Source organism: Ascaphus truei, chromosome 4 (assembly GCF_040206685.1).
Source record: "Ascaphus truei isolate aAscTru1 chromosome 4, aAscTru1.hap1, whole genome shotgun sequence".
Classification (NCBI taxonomy): Eukaryota; Metazoa; Chordata; class Amphibia; order Anura; family Ascaphidae; genus Ascaphus; species Ascaphus truei.
Genome location: NC_134486.1, coordinates 104,469,056 through 104,485,470, shown reverse-complemented (window position 1 = coordinate 104,485,470; position 16,415 = coordinate 104,469,056). Strand labels below are relative to the sequence as shown.

Here is a 16,415-nt window from a genome sequence, read left to right as displayed (position 1 = left end):
TGACCCCCCCCCCCCCACTTGATTTTTAAAAAGACTTTTGTTTTGTTTTTCCTATGGGTGCAGCCATTTTTCTGCTTTCCCAAGCAATTCTAAACATTATTTTTAACAAGTTGCATTCAAACCCAATACTGTTACTATCATCTATGTTATAAGACACAAGGATGCATTTCTGCAAGCTTTATTTCACACTCCATGTGATACACTTTATTTATAATGTGCATGTTCAGTCTGTTATTTCACTCTGTGTAAGTCAGTGGTTTCCAACCTTTTTTTGGTTAAGGAATTCTATGTAAATTCTGAGGAACCCCAACTCTCTCTAACAGCGCGTCTGAGATCAGATGCATTGTAAGGAGCCCCAACCCTCTCTAATAGTGCGTCCGAGATCTGATGCATTGTAAGGAACCCCAACTCTCTCTAACAGCGCGTCTGAGATCAGATGCATTGTAAGGAGCCCCAACCCTCTCTAATAGTGCGTCCGAGATCTGATGCATTGTAAGGAACCCCAACTCTCTCTAACAGCGCGTCTGAAATCAGATGCATTGTAAGGAACCCCAACTCTCTCTAACAGCGCGTCTGAGATCAGATGCATTGTAAGGAACCCCAACTCTCTCTAACAGCGCGTCTGAGAGCAGATGCATTGTAAATTCTTACGTATTTGGTACAATATTAAAATTACAGGGAACCCTTTAGGGACGCCCGGGGAACCCTGGTTGAAAAACACTGGTGTAAGCGGTTGACTGCATGTTTATTTAGTATTTCTCTGGCACTGGCTGTTGTATACTGTAGTGTTACTTACCATGTCAACTCTGTTGCATAGTTCCTGCCCAACCCTATGTATTTAACTCCTTAACCCTCACCTTACTATCACTCATAAAAGTAATACCCCCCTCTCCCTTTCGTGACAAATTTGGGTTTAAATTGTGTGGCCCTGAGCAATTTAGTTAATCCTGATTGAGGTCCCAAAACATCGGGCTAAATGTTTGCTTGTTGGACTTAATAAATACTCTATTTAATTATAGTGCTGTGCTGGTATTTTGGATCACAATCGTGACCCTTACTAATTTTATATGTATGTATGTATTTTGCAAAATGGGAACAACATTGCATATTTCCTACATCTAAATATATATTGTATAGTTCATGATTTCTCAAGCGCCGTCCTTGAAGGCCACGAACTGCCTGGGTCTTTATGATCTATCTAACCAATTAACCTGCTCTTGATCATGGAATGAAATTTCAACTCCAGCTTTACTAACCACAAACACAGCAACGGTCCAGTTCATGGTCTCCATTGGCAATTTGGCGACTAGAAATTGAGTGCCCTGTCGGAATTATTACGAAGACACCTTGGTTCGGTATGTGCTCTGAAAAATCTGGCCTGTTGGTAGCTGAACACCCCTGGTCTAGTTTAAGCAAATAGATCAGACCGTAAACATCTGTTGCTATATGGAGATAAAAAACATACCCATTTGGATGCCCATTTGGCATCGTTATAACAAGCCTCGTTAGAAATACTAGGAGAGCTAGTAATCCTTCAGTGCACTTGGTGAACACACTCCTTGGTGTTAGCTCTTTGGAAAATGTCCTTGAAGTATATAGTCTTGGCTACCCCAGTGATGGAGGACACAGTAGTGACGTGGTGAGCAGTTTAACATCTTCTTAATTTAGACCAGTAGTTGAAGTAAAAGGGCGTTTGGGTGTCGCTGATTTTCATTTCTTCTTTATCTGCATTTATGGTTTGCAAAAATGAATACATTGTCACTTTTTTGTTCTTTTAGAAAATGTGATCCATTTTTAGAAGGCTTCTTTAATCTTGCCAAATATAGCAGAAGCCTCTTAATGGGGCCGGGCCATGTATTGGGTTACATTTATTTTTTTTAAACAAAAAAACGTTTTTATCACTATTGTGAAATTAATTTTTTTAATTTTCCCCAGATCTGCTCAATTCAAGCATGTTTGGAGAAAGTATCTGTCATCTACATTTAGCACAGGTTGAACGTGATGGACATATGTCTTTTTTACAACCTATTATGCAACTGTGATATCATAATAACGTTGTAGGCTTTGAGGAATGACAGTCTATCACTAAAGGACAATTAGATTACATTTAGGATTTGCCATTGTAAAAATGCTTCAAAGTGTTTGTTTACAAAGAATACAACATGTCCACCAGCTCCATTTAAACCTATTTCTGCCACTGTCCTTGGTTTGCTTTTGTCTTAAGAGGGACAGCTCCTTTAAAAATGGTGTCTAAAGAGGGACTGTGCTCTCTGCTAGCGAATCTCAGCAGTATGCCTTTTTTATTTTTTACAGAACTTCAACTACAGGATCTCTGGCTCCTTACAGAAAGGTGACAGTCGTGGGGACAAGTGGACAAACTGAAACCAACAATGCTTCTGTTTTTCAGGTTGGGGCGATTCGTTGGGGGCTCCTTCCGAGAGAGGCATGACTTACGATGCCCTCCATGTCTTTGATTGGATAAAAGCCCGCAGCGGGGACAATCCAGTGTACATATGGGGACACTCGTTAGGCACTGGGTAAGATGTAGCCTGTATTGTGTATAGCTGCTCTGTTTAATTGAAATGAGGTGCTCATCAGTGGTATCTCACTTTGTTTGTGATTTATGTTGTACTTTCTTTTCTTGCTTTTTTATGTTTTATTAAAGTGTGTGTGTGTGTGTGTGTGTGTGTGTGTGTGTGTGTGTGTGTGTGTGTGTGTGTGTGTTAAATGTAGTATAGGTCTTGTCCTGTTCAAAACATGAAGATTGATGCATTGTCATGTTGATTACCTGATTTGATACAAATAAAAATATACAGAGTTCTGTTTTAGGTTAAATTGTAACAAGTATAAGTAAATATAAATGATTGGTATAATATGTATAATAGCACACTGTGATAATACATTTTGTTTGTACAACCTATGTTATGAAATATCTGTGCTGCATCAAGTACATTTTTGGTTGCTACATAGCAATTTAATTCTGCACCAACAATATAAACAGACGTTTTAGGATCCAAGCCAGGTACAGCTTGTTGGTGGTTGATTTTACCGCAGGTCAAACTATACCTTTGACATACAGACAATATTTCTTTTTAGTAGCTAAAATGTACCATTCTGCGCCAATATATCTGACCAAACACAATAGGAAAAAAAGGTTGGTACAGAGGCACTCAAGCACATTATTCCATTTGCAGCGCATGGTACATACACTGGCGACACACTTTATTCGAGCTCGGCTAGTCCCACGAATTCGGGTATACCCGGGTGTATTGAGGTTTGTGACTGTTTTCTGCCCGAGTGCATTGGGTTATTTTCCAAGCAGGGATTGAAGCATTTTATTCCCACTGGCTGCAATACTGCACAGTATATATATATATATATATACTGCATTACAATTCATGAATTTATGCCATCTGGTAGACACGTGAAGCATTGCAGCCTATTAAATCCTAATCATTATCAATTAACAGATCAGCCGCCCGTCAGCCAGGCATGAACCCAGGCTGGGAAGGCAAACGCAACGGGGCTTGTCAGAGGTGAGGAGCGGCGCATTCCAGGTATCTGCCAGGTACATACTGGGTATTTGCTCGAATAAAGTGTGTCGGTGCAGTAGGCCTCTTGGTCTGGCTCAGGGCACTGAGGAGATGTTTGAGAGCCAATAGTGTAGTCGCAACTCTGATAATTACGCAATAAGGCATCGGCCCCTCGCTAACTTTTTGTTATTACTTTCAGAGTTGCAACCAATTTAGTAAGGAGGCTCTGTGAACGAGGTAATGTGCATTTACTTTTCTTACTGTGTTGAATGGGATGCATGTGTAGAGAGACTGTAGAGAGACTGACACTTGTTTTTTGTAGAAATATTAAAATGTTCACTCAACAAACCAAAGTGCCCGAGACATGGTAAATAACTCCTAATTAAGGTAGATCTCCGCTCTTGCAAGCAAGGGGAGGCCGCCTTCATGGCGTGCTAAATGAGGACACTGGTATTTTCATTCTTAAGAGATTTGAATCCAATTTCTGACTCCGATGCACCTTTTTACATTTTTCTCCTACAATATTTTGTACTTTTTTGAATTCCCTTTTGCGTTGTTGTAGATTATGGAGAGGGAGCGGCTCAGTGAGTAAAGACACTGACTGGCACTGAGAGTTTGAAGCAGGTGAACCTGGTTCAATTCCTGGTGTCAGCTCCTTGTGACCTTGGGCAAGTCACTTTATCTCCCTGTGCCTCAGGCACCAAAAACATAGATTGTAAGCTCCACGGGGCAGCGACCTGTGTCTGCAAAATGTCTTGGCTTTGGATTGACTTTTCTTTTACTGTTTCATATTTCTAGCTTTTGCCATTTTTTAGATATTTGACATGAAAAGTCTAGTTGCATGCATATGTGGCAGTTTTTCTTGTACCTATTTATCTGAACACTTTTTCATAAATTATACAGATGTACAGTATACAGGCATACCCCGCATTAACGTACGCAATGGGACCGGAGCATGTATGTAAAGCGAAAATGTACTTAAAGTGAAGCACTACCTTTTCCCACTTATCGATGCATGTACTGTACTGCAATCGTCATATACGTGCATAACTGATGTAAATAACGCATGTGTAACAGGCTCTATAGTCTCCCTGCTTGCACACAGCTTCGGTACAGGTAGGGAGCCGGTATTCCTGTTCAGGATGTGATGACAGGCGCATGCGTGAGCTGCCGTTTGCCTATTGGCGATATGTACTTACTCGCGAGTGTACTTAAAGTGAGTGTACTTAAAGCGGGGTATGCCTGTATAGTGTATAAGCCTACAAGACATACGGTGTACTCACATTAAGGTGTATTTTCTTAATGTGAGACGCTTTGTGTAGCCATTTCTGGATATTTGAATAGTTTAAGCGGTTGCATATTTAGCACAGAGGCTGCATTTTACTAGGGGGCTATCTGCTTTCTGTTCCTTTGTCTCATTTCAGTTTATTCCAGCAGCAAACCGATGTGAACTAGCCATTAATGTAACGTGTGGCTCTCTCGTTTAGCATCTAACGCATGCAGAGTCCTCTTGGCATTCATGCAGGGGTGGTCCTCAAGAGCCACCAACAGGGGCAGGTTTTAAGGATATCCCTGCTTCAGCACAGGTGGCGCAGTCCTTGGTTGAGCCAATGTACTGAAGCAGGGATATCGTTAAAAGCTGGCCCTGCTGGTGGCCCTTGAGGATTGGAGTTGGCTCCTCCTGCATTAGTGTATAATAACCTGAAGGTTTGAATGTTAAGGAACGTTGAAGGTCACAGCGTGACATTTTCAGTGTTTACTTTTGGGTGATTATGAGTCATATTTATTTAGCTATCCTAAATCATAAAGTACTTTCCAGTATGAGCTGCAAAGCTTTCGGCTTGGCACTGCTTAATAAATACTGTGTGACTAATATTATTCATTTGAAGCTGCAATCTCACCCATTTGATCCCCCGCCCACCACCACTTATTTTGTATGGATGGCAAGCCGGGGGGTCCTCAGAGCTGAATGTGACGCTGTTCAGCTCCGGAGACCCCCTGGTTCCCTAAATACTTACTGGTGAAGGTATCGGTGTTACTTCCTGGTTTTTAAATCTCTCATGTCGCGTGCAGGCCAACCAGAAGCTGAAGTTGCAGCTTCCCATTGGCCTGGGTATTGCGGGCGACTTAAAACACCATTTCCCCCCCCCTTTGGAAGGTACCTTCACTACTGGTAAGTATCTCGGGATTCAGGTGGTCCCCAGAGACGGGCCAGGGGGATAACCAATAAACAGCCAGGATTGCGGCTTTAAAGAGCGATGGTGCTAGGCGGGGGCCCGACCGCACCGAAACTCCTATTCAAGTCAATAGCCGTTTTGTGTGGTAGGGCCTACACACACACAATGAATAACTCCCCCATCATTCGGTTAGGAGTATTAGCTCAGATTTACTTCTGCAGGGCCCCATACAGCTCTCATGCCTTATAATGTTCCCCACCAATTATGTGTGCATGTGCTTTCCAGGAGTGACACACCCATCAGTAACATGGCGCTACATCCCCTCCTAATGAGTCAGTCCAGCTCTCTGCTTTCCTCTAGATAGAAGTGCAATCTTGTCTGTTTTTAGAAACCCCTCCCGACTCCCTGATCCTGGAATCGCCGTTTACCAACATCCGTGAAGAAGCCAAAAGCCATCCGTTTTCTGTGGCAAGTACAAAGAGGACTAGATCGGGCTGTCCTGCCTTCTGTTTTCACATGCCGGGCTAATGACAGAAATGCTTTGCCAGTGAGAACAGCTTTCCCAATACGTACATTTTAGTCATTGAAATGCCACAATCACAGATGTAAGACATCACACATACGGCTGACGGGTGGCTTGTCCAAAAACACTGGGCACAAATGGTGAAAGGTGCGACGCGCGCGAGAATCGTTGGCGGGGAAGAATGTTATTTATTAATGACCTGACTGTTACGTAATTTTTTTTTCTAAATCTCACTCCAAGTATTCACCAATTTATATTCTGTTTCGTAAAAAAAAATCTGGGGAGGGGTCTTGTGAGGGAGCGCCCTTCCGAGAATTTTTTTTTTAGGAAATAGAATATGAAATAGTGCAAATTGGTGCATGCTGGGAGTGAAATTTAGAACAAATGACGTAATGGTCAGATCATTTATAAATAACTGACCTGCAGTCATACTGTACATGGCGAGCAATACTGATCTTAATGCTTCTCCCACAAATTTCAAGATTGTTGCACCCCTCCTCATCCTCTCTCCCCTTAGCCTTTCACCCTCCCATCCCCCTCGTCCTCTCACCCCCTCCCTTCATCCTCCACTCATCCTCCTCCATCCCCTCCCTTCATCCTCTCTCATCCCCACCTCCCTTCATCCTCTCTCATTACCCCCTCCCTTCATTCTCTCTCATCACCCCCTCCCTTCATCCTCTCTCACCCCCCCTCCCTGTCATTATCACCCCTCCTCCTTTCATCCTCTCACCCCCCCCCCCCCTCAATATCATTATCACCCCCACACGACAGCCAGAGAAAACATACACACAAAACCATTCAAGTATAAATACACACACACCAGGACAAAACAGAACAAATTGACAGGACACAGCCTCACCTTCTCTGCTCCATGCTTTTCCTCCTCTCTTTGGCCCCATCCCCCAGGCTCCTGCCACCTCCACCTGATTGTCTGCTATTGTGTAATGCAGCCAATCAGGACGTAGGAAACTGCCCAGCCCCCTAGCAGCAGCAGCCCCGCTCTATCCTTTCTCAGGGGAAATCTTGTGATTGGTTACCAAGTCCAGAGAGGTAATACCGGCATATACATACATATTATCTCTCATTTTTTACCCGACAGAGTAACCAAATACCAGACTGTCCGGTTCAAGACCTGACACCTGTCAACCCTAATCACACATGTATCACTCAACAGCTCTTAGCTGCAAAATGACAGGGAAATATTGGCTACCTTATATTAACATTTTATTATATGGTTTACAGCAAAGTGGCACTTTTTCGTGAAAACACTCTTGATACGAAATGAATGGATTCTTTCCCAGTATAATGTGACACAGGATTAGCATGGCCCAATTATTCCGTAGCCTCCTGTTTCCCAGGTGGCGTACACGTTCTTCCCCTGTCCTCAGCACCACAGTTCCACGTGTACTTTCAATGATAGGGTAACTTCATACAGACATCAACCACACAATTCACATTCTCGCGTGAAGCTTGTCAATAGTGAGCACCGGTTTGAATAAAAGCCAGTTTCTTCCTTTTTGCTGCGACTTTACTGTTTATTTAAAAGAAAAACATATCTTTTGGGAAGGCCGTTGCTTTAGGTATCCCTCTGTATGTGCTTCTTTTTGTAAATATTCGACTTTATTGCCATAGTAGATCTGAGATTTCGGTTAAACACGTAGTCTCGTTTAACAACCTGTTTTAGGATTGCACTCCCCACGTTGGCGTGGCTTTGCTTCTCATTGGCTGCTTGAGTGGTTGCATGAGATTTTTCAGGTCATTCAGCCGTTAGTTAACTTCTTTTTGTCTTTTCTTTCAGATATACAGATACTTCCCTGGCTTTGACTGGTTCTTCCTTGACCCCATCACAGCAAGTGGTATAAAATTTGCTAATGATGAGAAGTAAGTTATGATCTGTTAACCTTGTGTCGTGCTGTGAGCACACAGTGCCTCTTATTGCTGCCCAGCATACACTGCGGACGTTTCCTCGTAGATTGAAAGGTCTAATTAGTTTGCCCGTTTTCAGTAAGCTTACCAGAAAGAAGTTAGGCTTTATACTCCTGGGAATTGTTGGGTTGCATGGGTTCAAATGATGCCTGGGTCCTGCTGGAATAATGAAAAGAATTGCTGCAATCCCTAATTTGCTTTTAGAATCAAATGTCTGATTCTATTGCATGTTATGTGGATGTTTTTTTTTTCTCCTGTTGTAAACCAGAAGTTATTCAGAAATGTAACAAACAGTGTGTGTGTGTGTGTGTGTGTGTGTGTGTGTGTGTGTGTGTGTGTGTGTGTGTGTACGTACATACATACATACATACATACATACATACCAGTCTTGTACTAGTAGGTGCTATGGTCATCTTAACCATGGCAGTGGTCTGGGGCGTTTGCTATAGAATTTTGAATGATGAACAGTAGCAGGAGAAGCAAAAAATGCACAGGTGGCATTTTGCTTCCATATGTTTATTTCAAATATTAGAGCTGAAGTGTGTGTGTGTGTGTATGTATATATATATATATATATATATATATATATATATATATATATATATATTTCCTCTCTCTTTTCTGCTTCCTCTAGTGTGAAATACATATCCTGTCCTCTGCTCATTCTCCATGCAGAAGATGATCCTGTTGTCCCATTTCAACTTGGACGAAAGGTACTCAACCTGAGAATAACATATTTCACCTGAGCATATAAATACTTCTCATGCAATGTCGTAGTTGATCTAGTTTTTTTGCAAACATAATAGGAGCTCTTGTTATAGTATCTACATTTTAATACTGAATCGGGTAATTTGACTGTGCTGCTCGTTATTGATTCCGGTTTGGGAGCTGCTCCAGGATTAAAGTTTGTAGACGTTTGTGCTCCAGTTCTCTTGCTGTTAGAAGAGCCTGCATTGCAGTAAAAAACATGAAAGTGGTTAATATGTATGTTTGTGTTCACAAAAACCACTTCATAATACTACTCTGTGTAATAATCCTAAAAGGATCTTGTTTCCTCCGCACTTCTACTATCGGAGCAATTAAACAGCAGATCTGCAAAAACAAGTGTTTCCTCACATTAGACAAAGAAGCGATAAGGAAGCGCTAAAAATTATAAATTAATATAAAATCAATCCAATTGGTAGAAAAAATCCCTCAGTGTTCACATACAATTTGGTGAGGGGCGGCTGCCAATTCGTGAAAAACACTAACCACCAGATCAGGTAAAGCCAACATAGAATAAAGATAAATTTGGCGCCTTATAATATACTCTCAATATTGGAAACTCCAATGTAGTTAAAGAGAAAATAGACATACAACCATTTGGTGATATGAAGCACGATAAATGTCCTTGTAGTTTCCAACGATGATCGTTGTGGTTATATATCAGGTGCATGTAATAAAAGAAACAACACACACAGCATAATACTGTATGATGAACATAACAGACAAAACCAAACAAAAACTATACTAAGTAGAAGCCTCAGAGACAAGCCAGGTGGGTAATACTAAATAAAAAGCACATTTATTAAAAAAAGATATAAAATAAATGGAAACTATGTCCATGTAGTAATCCAACAGTTCTCTGCTCCACTGAGTGAATGCCCTACTTACTAGACGGAAGATGTTAGCTGGCGGTGGATAATGTCAGAGAGTATCCCCGCTCATTCGCGGCACGCCAGCTATCGGATGCTTGCTGTGGCAGGACTGCCTCCCGGTCCGTGGCATGCACCGCCGATGATAACCAGCGCTCGGTTTCTCCCACGCTGTAACGAGTCTGCGTCTGCAGTAAAGAGCGTCATTCTCCACTCTTACTCGACAGCTCTCACGGGATGTGAAAAATGCCGGTTCCGGTATTCGCCAATGAGCTAACTTAGGTATATGGTCTCAGCTGTAGTGTGCTGTAGAGACTCGGGCTTCTGCAGAGGTAGTAGTATTAACCCCACGCGTTTCGAGAGTCAGTCTCTTCGTCAGGGGTGTAGTAATACTATGAGGCAGTGTCCATTCTTAAGTAGTCCTGAGTCGCAATTGATTCAGTTCACCTGTGCTACAGTCCACATATGAGCACTATTAATGTTCTTAGCAATAATGCAAAAATCACTGGGCTTCTACAAACTAAACAGAACATGCATAAAAACTCAAAAAACAAACAACAATAAAGATTTTGTTACAATTCATCGACATGGCACATGTAATATACCACAATGGTTTTAGATATTTTATCTTTAAGAAAAGTGTAAGCTCCTGGACCTGTACGTAATAACATCTAGGCAGGCAGTGTCCCTTCATAATATCATTTTAATAGGACTAAAGGTCTATTTTATACAATATTAACTAACATTATATATATATAAAAGCATTTCGTTAGCCACAGAACGGTATCATCTATTTATTTTTTGATTATTGAAGCTTGGCTAACACGGTACTGATACCTCTACATGTATATATATCTATATATAGATATATATATATATATCTATATATATATATATCTATAGACCAATTTGTCAATCTGACAAATTTGTCTATATTTATATTCAGTGTTTGTTAATATTGTAGAAAATAGACCTTTAGTCATATTAAAATGATATTATGAAGGGACACTGGATTATTACATGGACATAGTTTCCATTTGTTTTATATCTTTTTTTAATAAATGTGCTTTTTATTTGGTATTACCCACCTGGCTTGTCTCTGAGGCTTCTACTTAGTATAGTTTTTGTTTGGTTTTGTCTGTTATGTTCATCATACAGTATTATGCTGTGTGTGTTGTTTCTTTTATTACATGCACCTGATATATAACCACAACGATCATCGTTGGAAACTACAAGGACATTTATCGTGCTTCATATCACCAAATGGTTGTATGTCTATTTTCTCTTAAACTACATTGGAGTTTCCGATATTGAGTATATTATAAGGCGCCAAATTTATCTGTATTCTATGTTTCCTCACATTAGGATAAATATCTACACGGAGGTGCCATGGAATACCTGCAGATCTCAAGCTTTTTTGTCAGGGGCACTATTTCAGAGCTTTGGAAAACAATAGATATGCATGAAACTAGTCTCTGTGTAACCCAGTGGTTTCCAACTTTTTTTGGCTAAGGAACCCTATAATTATGTTGTGAAATTCTGCAGAACCCCAACCTTCTCTAATAGTGCAACGGAGATCAGATGCATTGTAATGAAACCCAACCCTCTCTAATAGCGCGTCTGAGATCAGATGCGTTGTAAATTCTTCTGTATTTGGTACAATTCTCAAATGACCTGAAAATTGCACGGGATGTCCGGGGAACCCAAGGGTTGAAAAACACTGGTGTCCCCTTACTGAGCTGTGTGGCGCACTGACATTGACAGACAATCTACTTTTCTTTACAATAAAATGGTATAAAGACTCTCTCATACTTCCTACAGCAAAAAAAATGTTCCACAAGGCGCACACACTGGTTATTAAGTATTGCTGTGCTTGGAAGCACTTTTAGATATATTTATTAAACACACATTGTTGCAGTGGTGTGTTGGCTCTTGTCACTGGAATGGTTAGTCTTGGTTTTCTTTACATGTCACCGAAAGGCCACTCCGTTGACGTTATTCCGGTCAGCAGGGAAAGGGATGTGTAATAGCAGAGCTCTGGTAAACCTGATTCTGGTCCTGCTGTGTCCATATGTTCCACACATTGTGCTCGTCTTCCTTAATAAAACCAGGACAGATCGTTTTCCATCCTGAACTGTGCCCTCTTGTAATTCTGCAGCTTTACAACATTGCTGCTCCATCACGAAGTTTTCGTGACTTCAAAGTCCAGTTTGTCCCCTTCCACAAGGATCTTGGATACAGGCACAAGTACATATATAGGAGTCCAGAGCTACGTCAGATACTGAGGTAAGCAGTCCAGTATACAATGTTGTCCAAACTTACTCGGTCATCACTTTATACCTATTTTGAGCATGATCTGGGTGTGGCCTGTAATGATAGATCTAATATAATAGAAGGTTTGAACTTTTCCTACAGCCTTCTCATTGCAATTATTTTGAAAGCTACAATTATAATCCTTTTAATTTTTTACACAGCGGAAAGGTAGTGAGTTTAACATTGGTGGCTTAATGCATACCTGCCAAAACTGCTAGATTTAGTTGGACATCTAATTTTTTTGTGGTCTGTTCAAAACAATTGAGCCTTCTCATGCTATAGTGACTCAGGACTGTCTATTGCTGGGTCGGGGGCAACTGATGAACCAGTGCTGTGTGTAACTCAGAACAGGACAAAAGTGTGTGCGCTCACCTCGTTCATAGTGGAATTTAAAGAAGCCACAACCAAGGTCAAGAGCGTAGACTTGGCATATAGTATAGGCTGCATCTAACTAGGATGATGCTCAATGACGGGTATAGAAAGTAGCTGTGGTGGTGATGTGGGTTCCTCTACTGTACTCGGGAGTAGAGGAGGTATATGGGAAGTTATAGCTGTAGCTCAATGTCCATCCTCTGTCACTGTCGCTGCACCACTAGAGTTTCATACACTGAAAGCAATTCTTATCAAACTAAGTGTGTGGCTTGGAGCAGGAAGGGCCAAAATAAAGACTACAAGCGGGGTGGGGGGGTGGGGGGGGGGGGGGGAAGAGAAAAACCCACAGCTTAGAGAATCATATATTAATGTAGTGGGTACGGAAAGAGAAGGGAAACAGCTGGTGGAAGCAATCGCTTCAAGTCGGGACTCTTTGTTACGAGACCACACAAATCTCCCCAAAGGCGTCTCCCCACCATGCTCCCCGATCACTACTCCTGTCCACTAAACCAGCAAGGACAGGGTTCATTTCATCAAGAAAGGACAGACACAGCTTGAAAAAAGTGTAATTCTGCACCTCCTCCCCCCCCCCCCCCCCCTCTCTTCTACCAAAGAATCTCTGGGACATAACACCTGAGTTGCCTCAAAGGCGTTGTTCAACGGGTGTCGCCGTTTGTTAATGTTACAGCTGCTCTGTTGCATTCTGAGACTCAACAACCGTCTCATCCTATGTACCCAATGATTCAACTTGCCCTGCCTTATAGATTGTAAGCCTACCTATGCACCAATTGTTTTCAAAAAAGCTAGATCATTAAAAACTATTATAGCACCAAGTAAGCTAGCTGAAGGATTCCATTACCTCAACGATTACAAATACCTGTAACACAAAATCTCGAAAAGAGAAAGGCAATTATAATTGTGGTAGAAGTCGTTATATTACTTGTAGACACATAAATAAAAAAGATACATTTACATCTTTCTCAAATGGCACAATACATAGTCAATGATTACATCGACTGTTTAAGTACATTTATAGTCTATGTTGTGTCATGTGAGTGTGGTCTACAATATATTGGTAGGACATCTAGAACATAAGATTTTTAGAGCATAGAAGGAATGTGATACGTGGTTTTTCTATGCACAGTTTGTCACGACATTTCAATACTAAGCACAATAAGAATCCATGTAGTCTATCAGTTATGGGTATTGAGTCTATTTCATCATCCCTGTTGGGAGGTGATAGATTTAGGAAATTATGTACACGTGAGACATACTGGATTTATGTACTAGGTACTTTATACCCAAATGGACTGAATGACTGTATTGATATTAGTACCGTGGTTTAGAGTTATGGTACCAATGAGAAGGAGATACATCTTTGAGGTCTGGTTTGGATAGGCATAGTCCTGTCCCCCTCATGGATTAGTGTCTCTTCTAAGTAGGTTGGTTTTGCTGATGGTGCTCCTTTGGCCCATATAGACATAACAAATTTATAAATGTATTACACAAAATAAAATAAAACACAAACATAAAAATAATTATTTTTATTTCGATACACATTTTGAATAAAGTTTATGGTAATGTGTATATACATGTGTATATACATGTGCATTTGCTGTCATACACATATACATGGTCATATAAATACCAATATTGTTTATAGGGATTGTGGCCCCGTCTGTTTTGAAGTCCCTTCTGTCCCCGACCCTGCTCTTCTGCTCCTTTTGGTTCATGATTTTTATTAATAATGAAATTTTATTTTTTCTTCATTAGGTAAGCTAACCTTATCACGTTTATTGTCATCTCATTTGAGATTCAATGAATATCTGTTATGGTGTCATTACTATTACTATGGTTTTATGTATATCTTTATTTCTATGCGATGATCTTTGGTTAGCACTTTGTATACCTCATTACGTTAGTTTTTTGTATACTGGTGTCTATTACATCCCTCTAATATAATATTTATGATGTCTATAATGTTCATAATGTAACACTAACCTTATCTACATATAGTATAATACTTTCTCAATAGCTCTTAGAATGTCGTGTAGAATAGTTAACACTGCTGTCCGGCAATGAAATAGGGTTAAACTGTGTGTAATTTAAGGTACCCGCCCATCACTCACAGACAGACTGTTTCGACTGATGAGACCCACAAGGTCGAAACAGTCTGTCTGTGAGTGGGTTTACTGGCTTTGCATCTCATCCCAGTCTATGTATAAAAGCTGTGTCTTAAAGCAGCATACATTGGCTTAAGGGTTGTTCATGTAATGTGAACTTGAGACTAAAGGTGGCACTGTGTGCTCATTTGCATGTCATTTCCCAGAATCCCTTGCTGCAGTGGAAGTGCTGTGTGCTGGGTGATAATGGTGAAAGGCGGGGTTGCAGACTTGTCTAAGACATGCAAATGAGTATACAGTAATATTTCCATTTGATATATATATATATATATATATATATATATATTAATATTAATATTAATTCTTTAATAAATAATGCTTTGGGGCTCTGAATAAACAGTTGCACGCTTTGTAGAGAGTATTTACATTATTTTCGGACACATTTTGCTACAATAGATTTTTCTGTGTTAAGTGCATAGTTTTTTGTCTATAATAAACAGGGACCCGAGACACTGGCAGACATATTAATTAACATATCTTGCTTATTTCTTGAGTGGTGGCAGCGAATAGATATGATTGCAATTGAGTAAGGGTTTAATATTAACTCATTGGAGGTACCTTGCGGAGGAGAAAGGGGGAGTTGGATAGATTAGCCATGTGTATTAACCCTGGTTGAATATATGTCACGTGCACACTTGAGTGCTGTTCGTGATAGATAGTATATGGGAGACGGATAGAGGGGAGGTATTGCTCATTTGAGGGACATTTGCGAAGGTGACAAGTGAGCCAGCTAGAGAGCTGCGTATTAACCTTTGTCCCGTATGCAGGTCACGTGCTCACAGGTGTGCCGTACGTGACACTTGTTCTGAATTTGTATTCAGTAAAGTCGTGTGACTCAGAAAGGCAGCCCATAGATAAGGTAAAAATTACAGTGACTAATGCCTTTTCGTAGGATTGTGGTTGTTCTAAAGGCAAAGTTGTTCATAGACCAAAGAGAAAATGCTGCCCTTCAAACGGCAGTCCCTCATAGCTAAGAAAACATCGGTATACTTTGACACAAGCCAATGACATTATTAACTTGTTAGACTATCCGCTGTGACCGACTCGAAGGCCTTGAAATGACAAGTGTAGCGATCAGTTGCCCAAAGCCACCCCACAAAGTCAAAGAAATACAGAATTTGACGGCAGATGAGAACCACCTGGCCCACCCCGCCTGCCCATCTCCCTATCTGCTGTAAAACCTCACACCCCATTTAATCCTGGGCTTTCTTTCGTATTTAGGATGCCTATGCCAAGCATTGTTAACTGCCTTATTGTATTAGCCTCTACAACCTCTGCTGGGAGGCTGTTCTACAAATCCACTACCATTTAAGTGAAGTACTTGGTCACGTTTCTCCTGAGCCTCGCACCCTCCAGCTTCAGCGCACGACCTCTTCTTCTAGCACTCCTCTATCTTTGAATATGCTTCCCTCCTGTACTTTGTTGGCACCCTGTCCATATGTGAAAGTTCCTATCGTATCCCCCCCGCCTGCCTTCTGTCCTCCAAGCTGTACATATTGAGGTCATTTCATCTTTCCTGCTGGTCAAAGTGAAAGATGTCCTTATTTTTAGGCTGTGACTGTAAGTGAAGCTCTCAGGAGCAAGACCCTCATTACGGCTTTGTATTTTTATGTACCTCTGTTTATGTCTATCAAATCTCTGTTTCCCCATTGTACCGCGCTGCAGAATATGTTGGCGCTTTACAAATAAACAATGATTATATTAATTGTCATTCTTATCCGTTTGGCTAAAGATGCCATTTTAATTCATTGCCA

General features: G+C 40.9%; 1 protein-coding gene across 4 annotated transcripts in view; it reads left to right on the top strand.

Moving 5' to 3' along the window:
• ABHD12 (abhydrolase domain containing 12, lysophospholipase) overlaps window positions 1-16,415 on the top strand; it is a 128,895-nt gene that overhangs the window by 106,614 nt on the left and 5,866 nt on the right. For 3 of the 4 annotated variants that reach the window (XR_012800946.1, XM_075596313.1, XM_075596310.1), the window contains exons 7-12: window positions 2,408-2,537; window positions 3,733-3,770; window positions 6,075-6,178; window positions 8,032-8,114; window positions 8,794-8,872; window positions 11,952-12,079. Coding sequence is in view for 3 of the 4 variants with exons in the window: in XM_075596313.1 (XP_075452428.1) it covers window positions 2,408-2,537; window positions 3,733-3,770; window positions 6,075-6,178; window positions 8,032-8,114; window positions 8,794-8,872; window positions 11,952-12,079 (562 nt within the window). In the remaining variant the exon portion in view is untranslated. The remainder of the gene's footprint in view (window positions 1-2,407; window positions 2,538-3,732; window positions 3,771-6,074; window positions 6,179-8,031; window positions 8,115-8,793; window positions 8,873-11,951; window positions 12,080-16,415) is intronic. The other variant, XM_075596312.1, reaches the window with a different exon arrangement.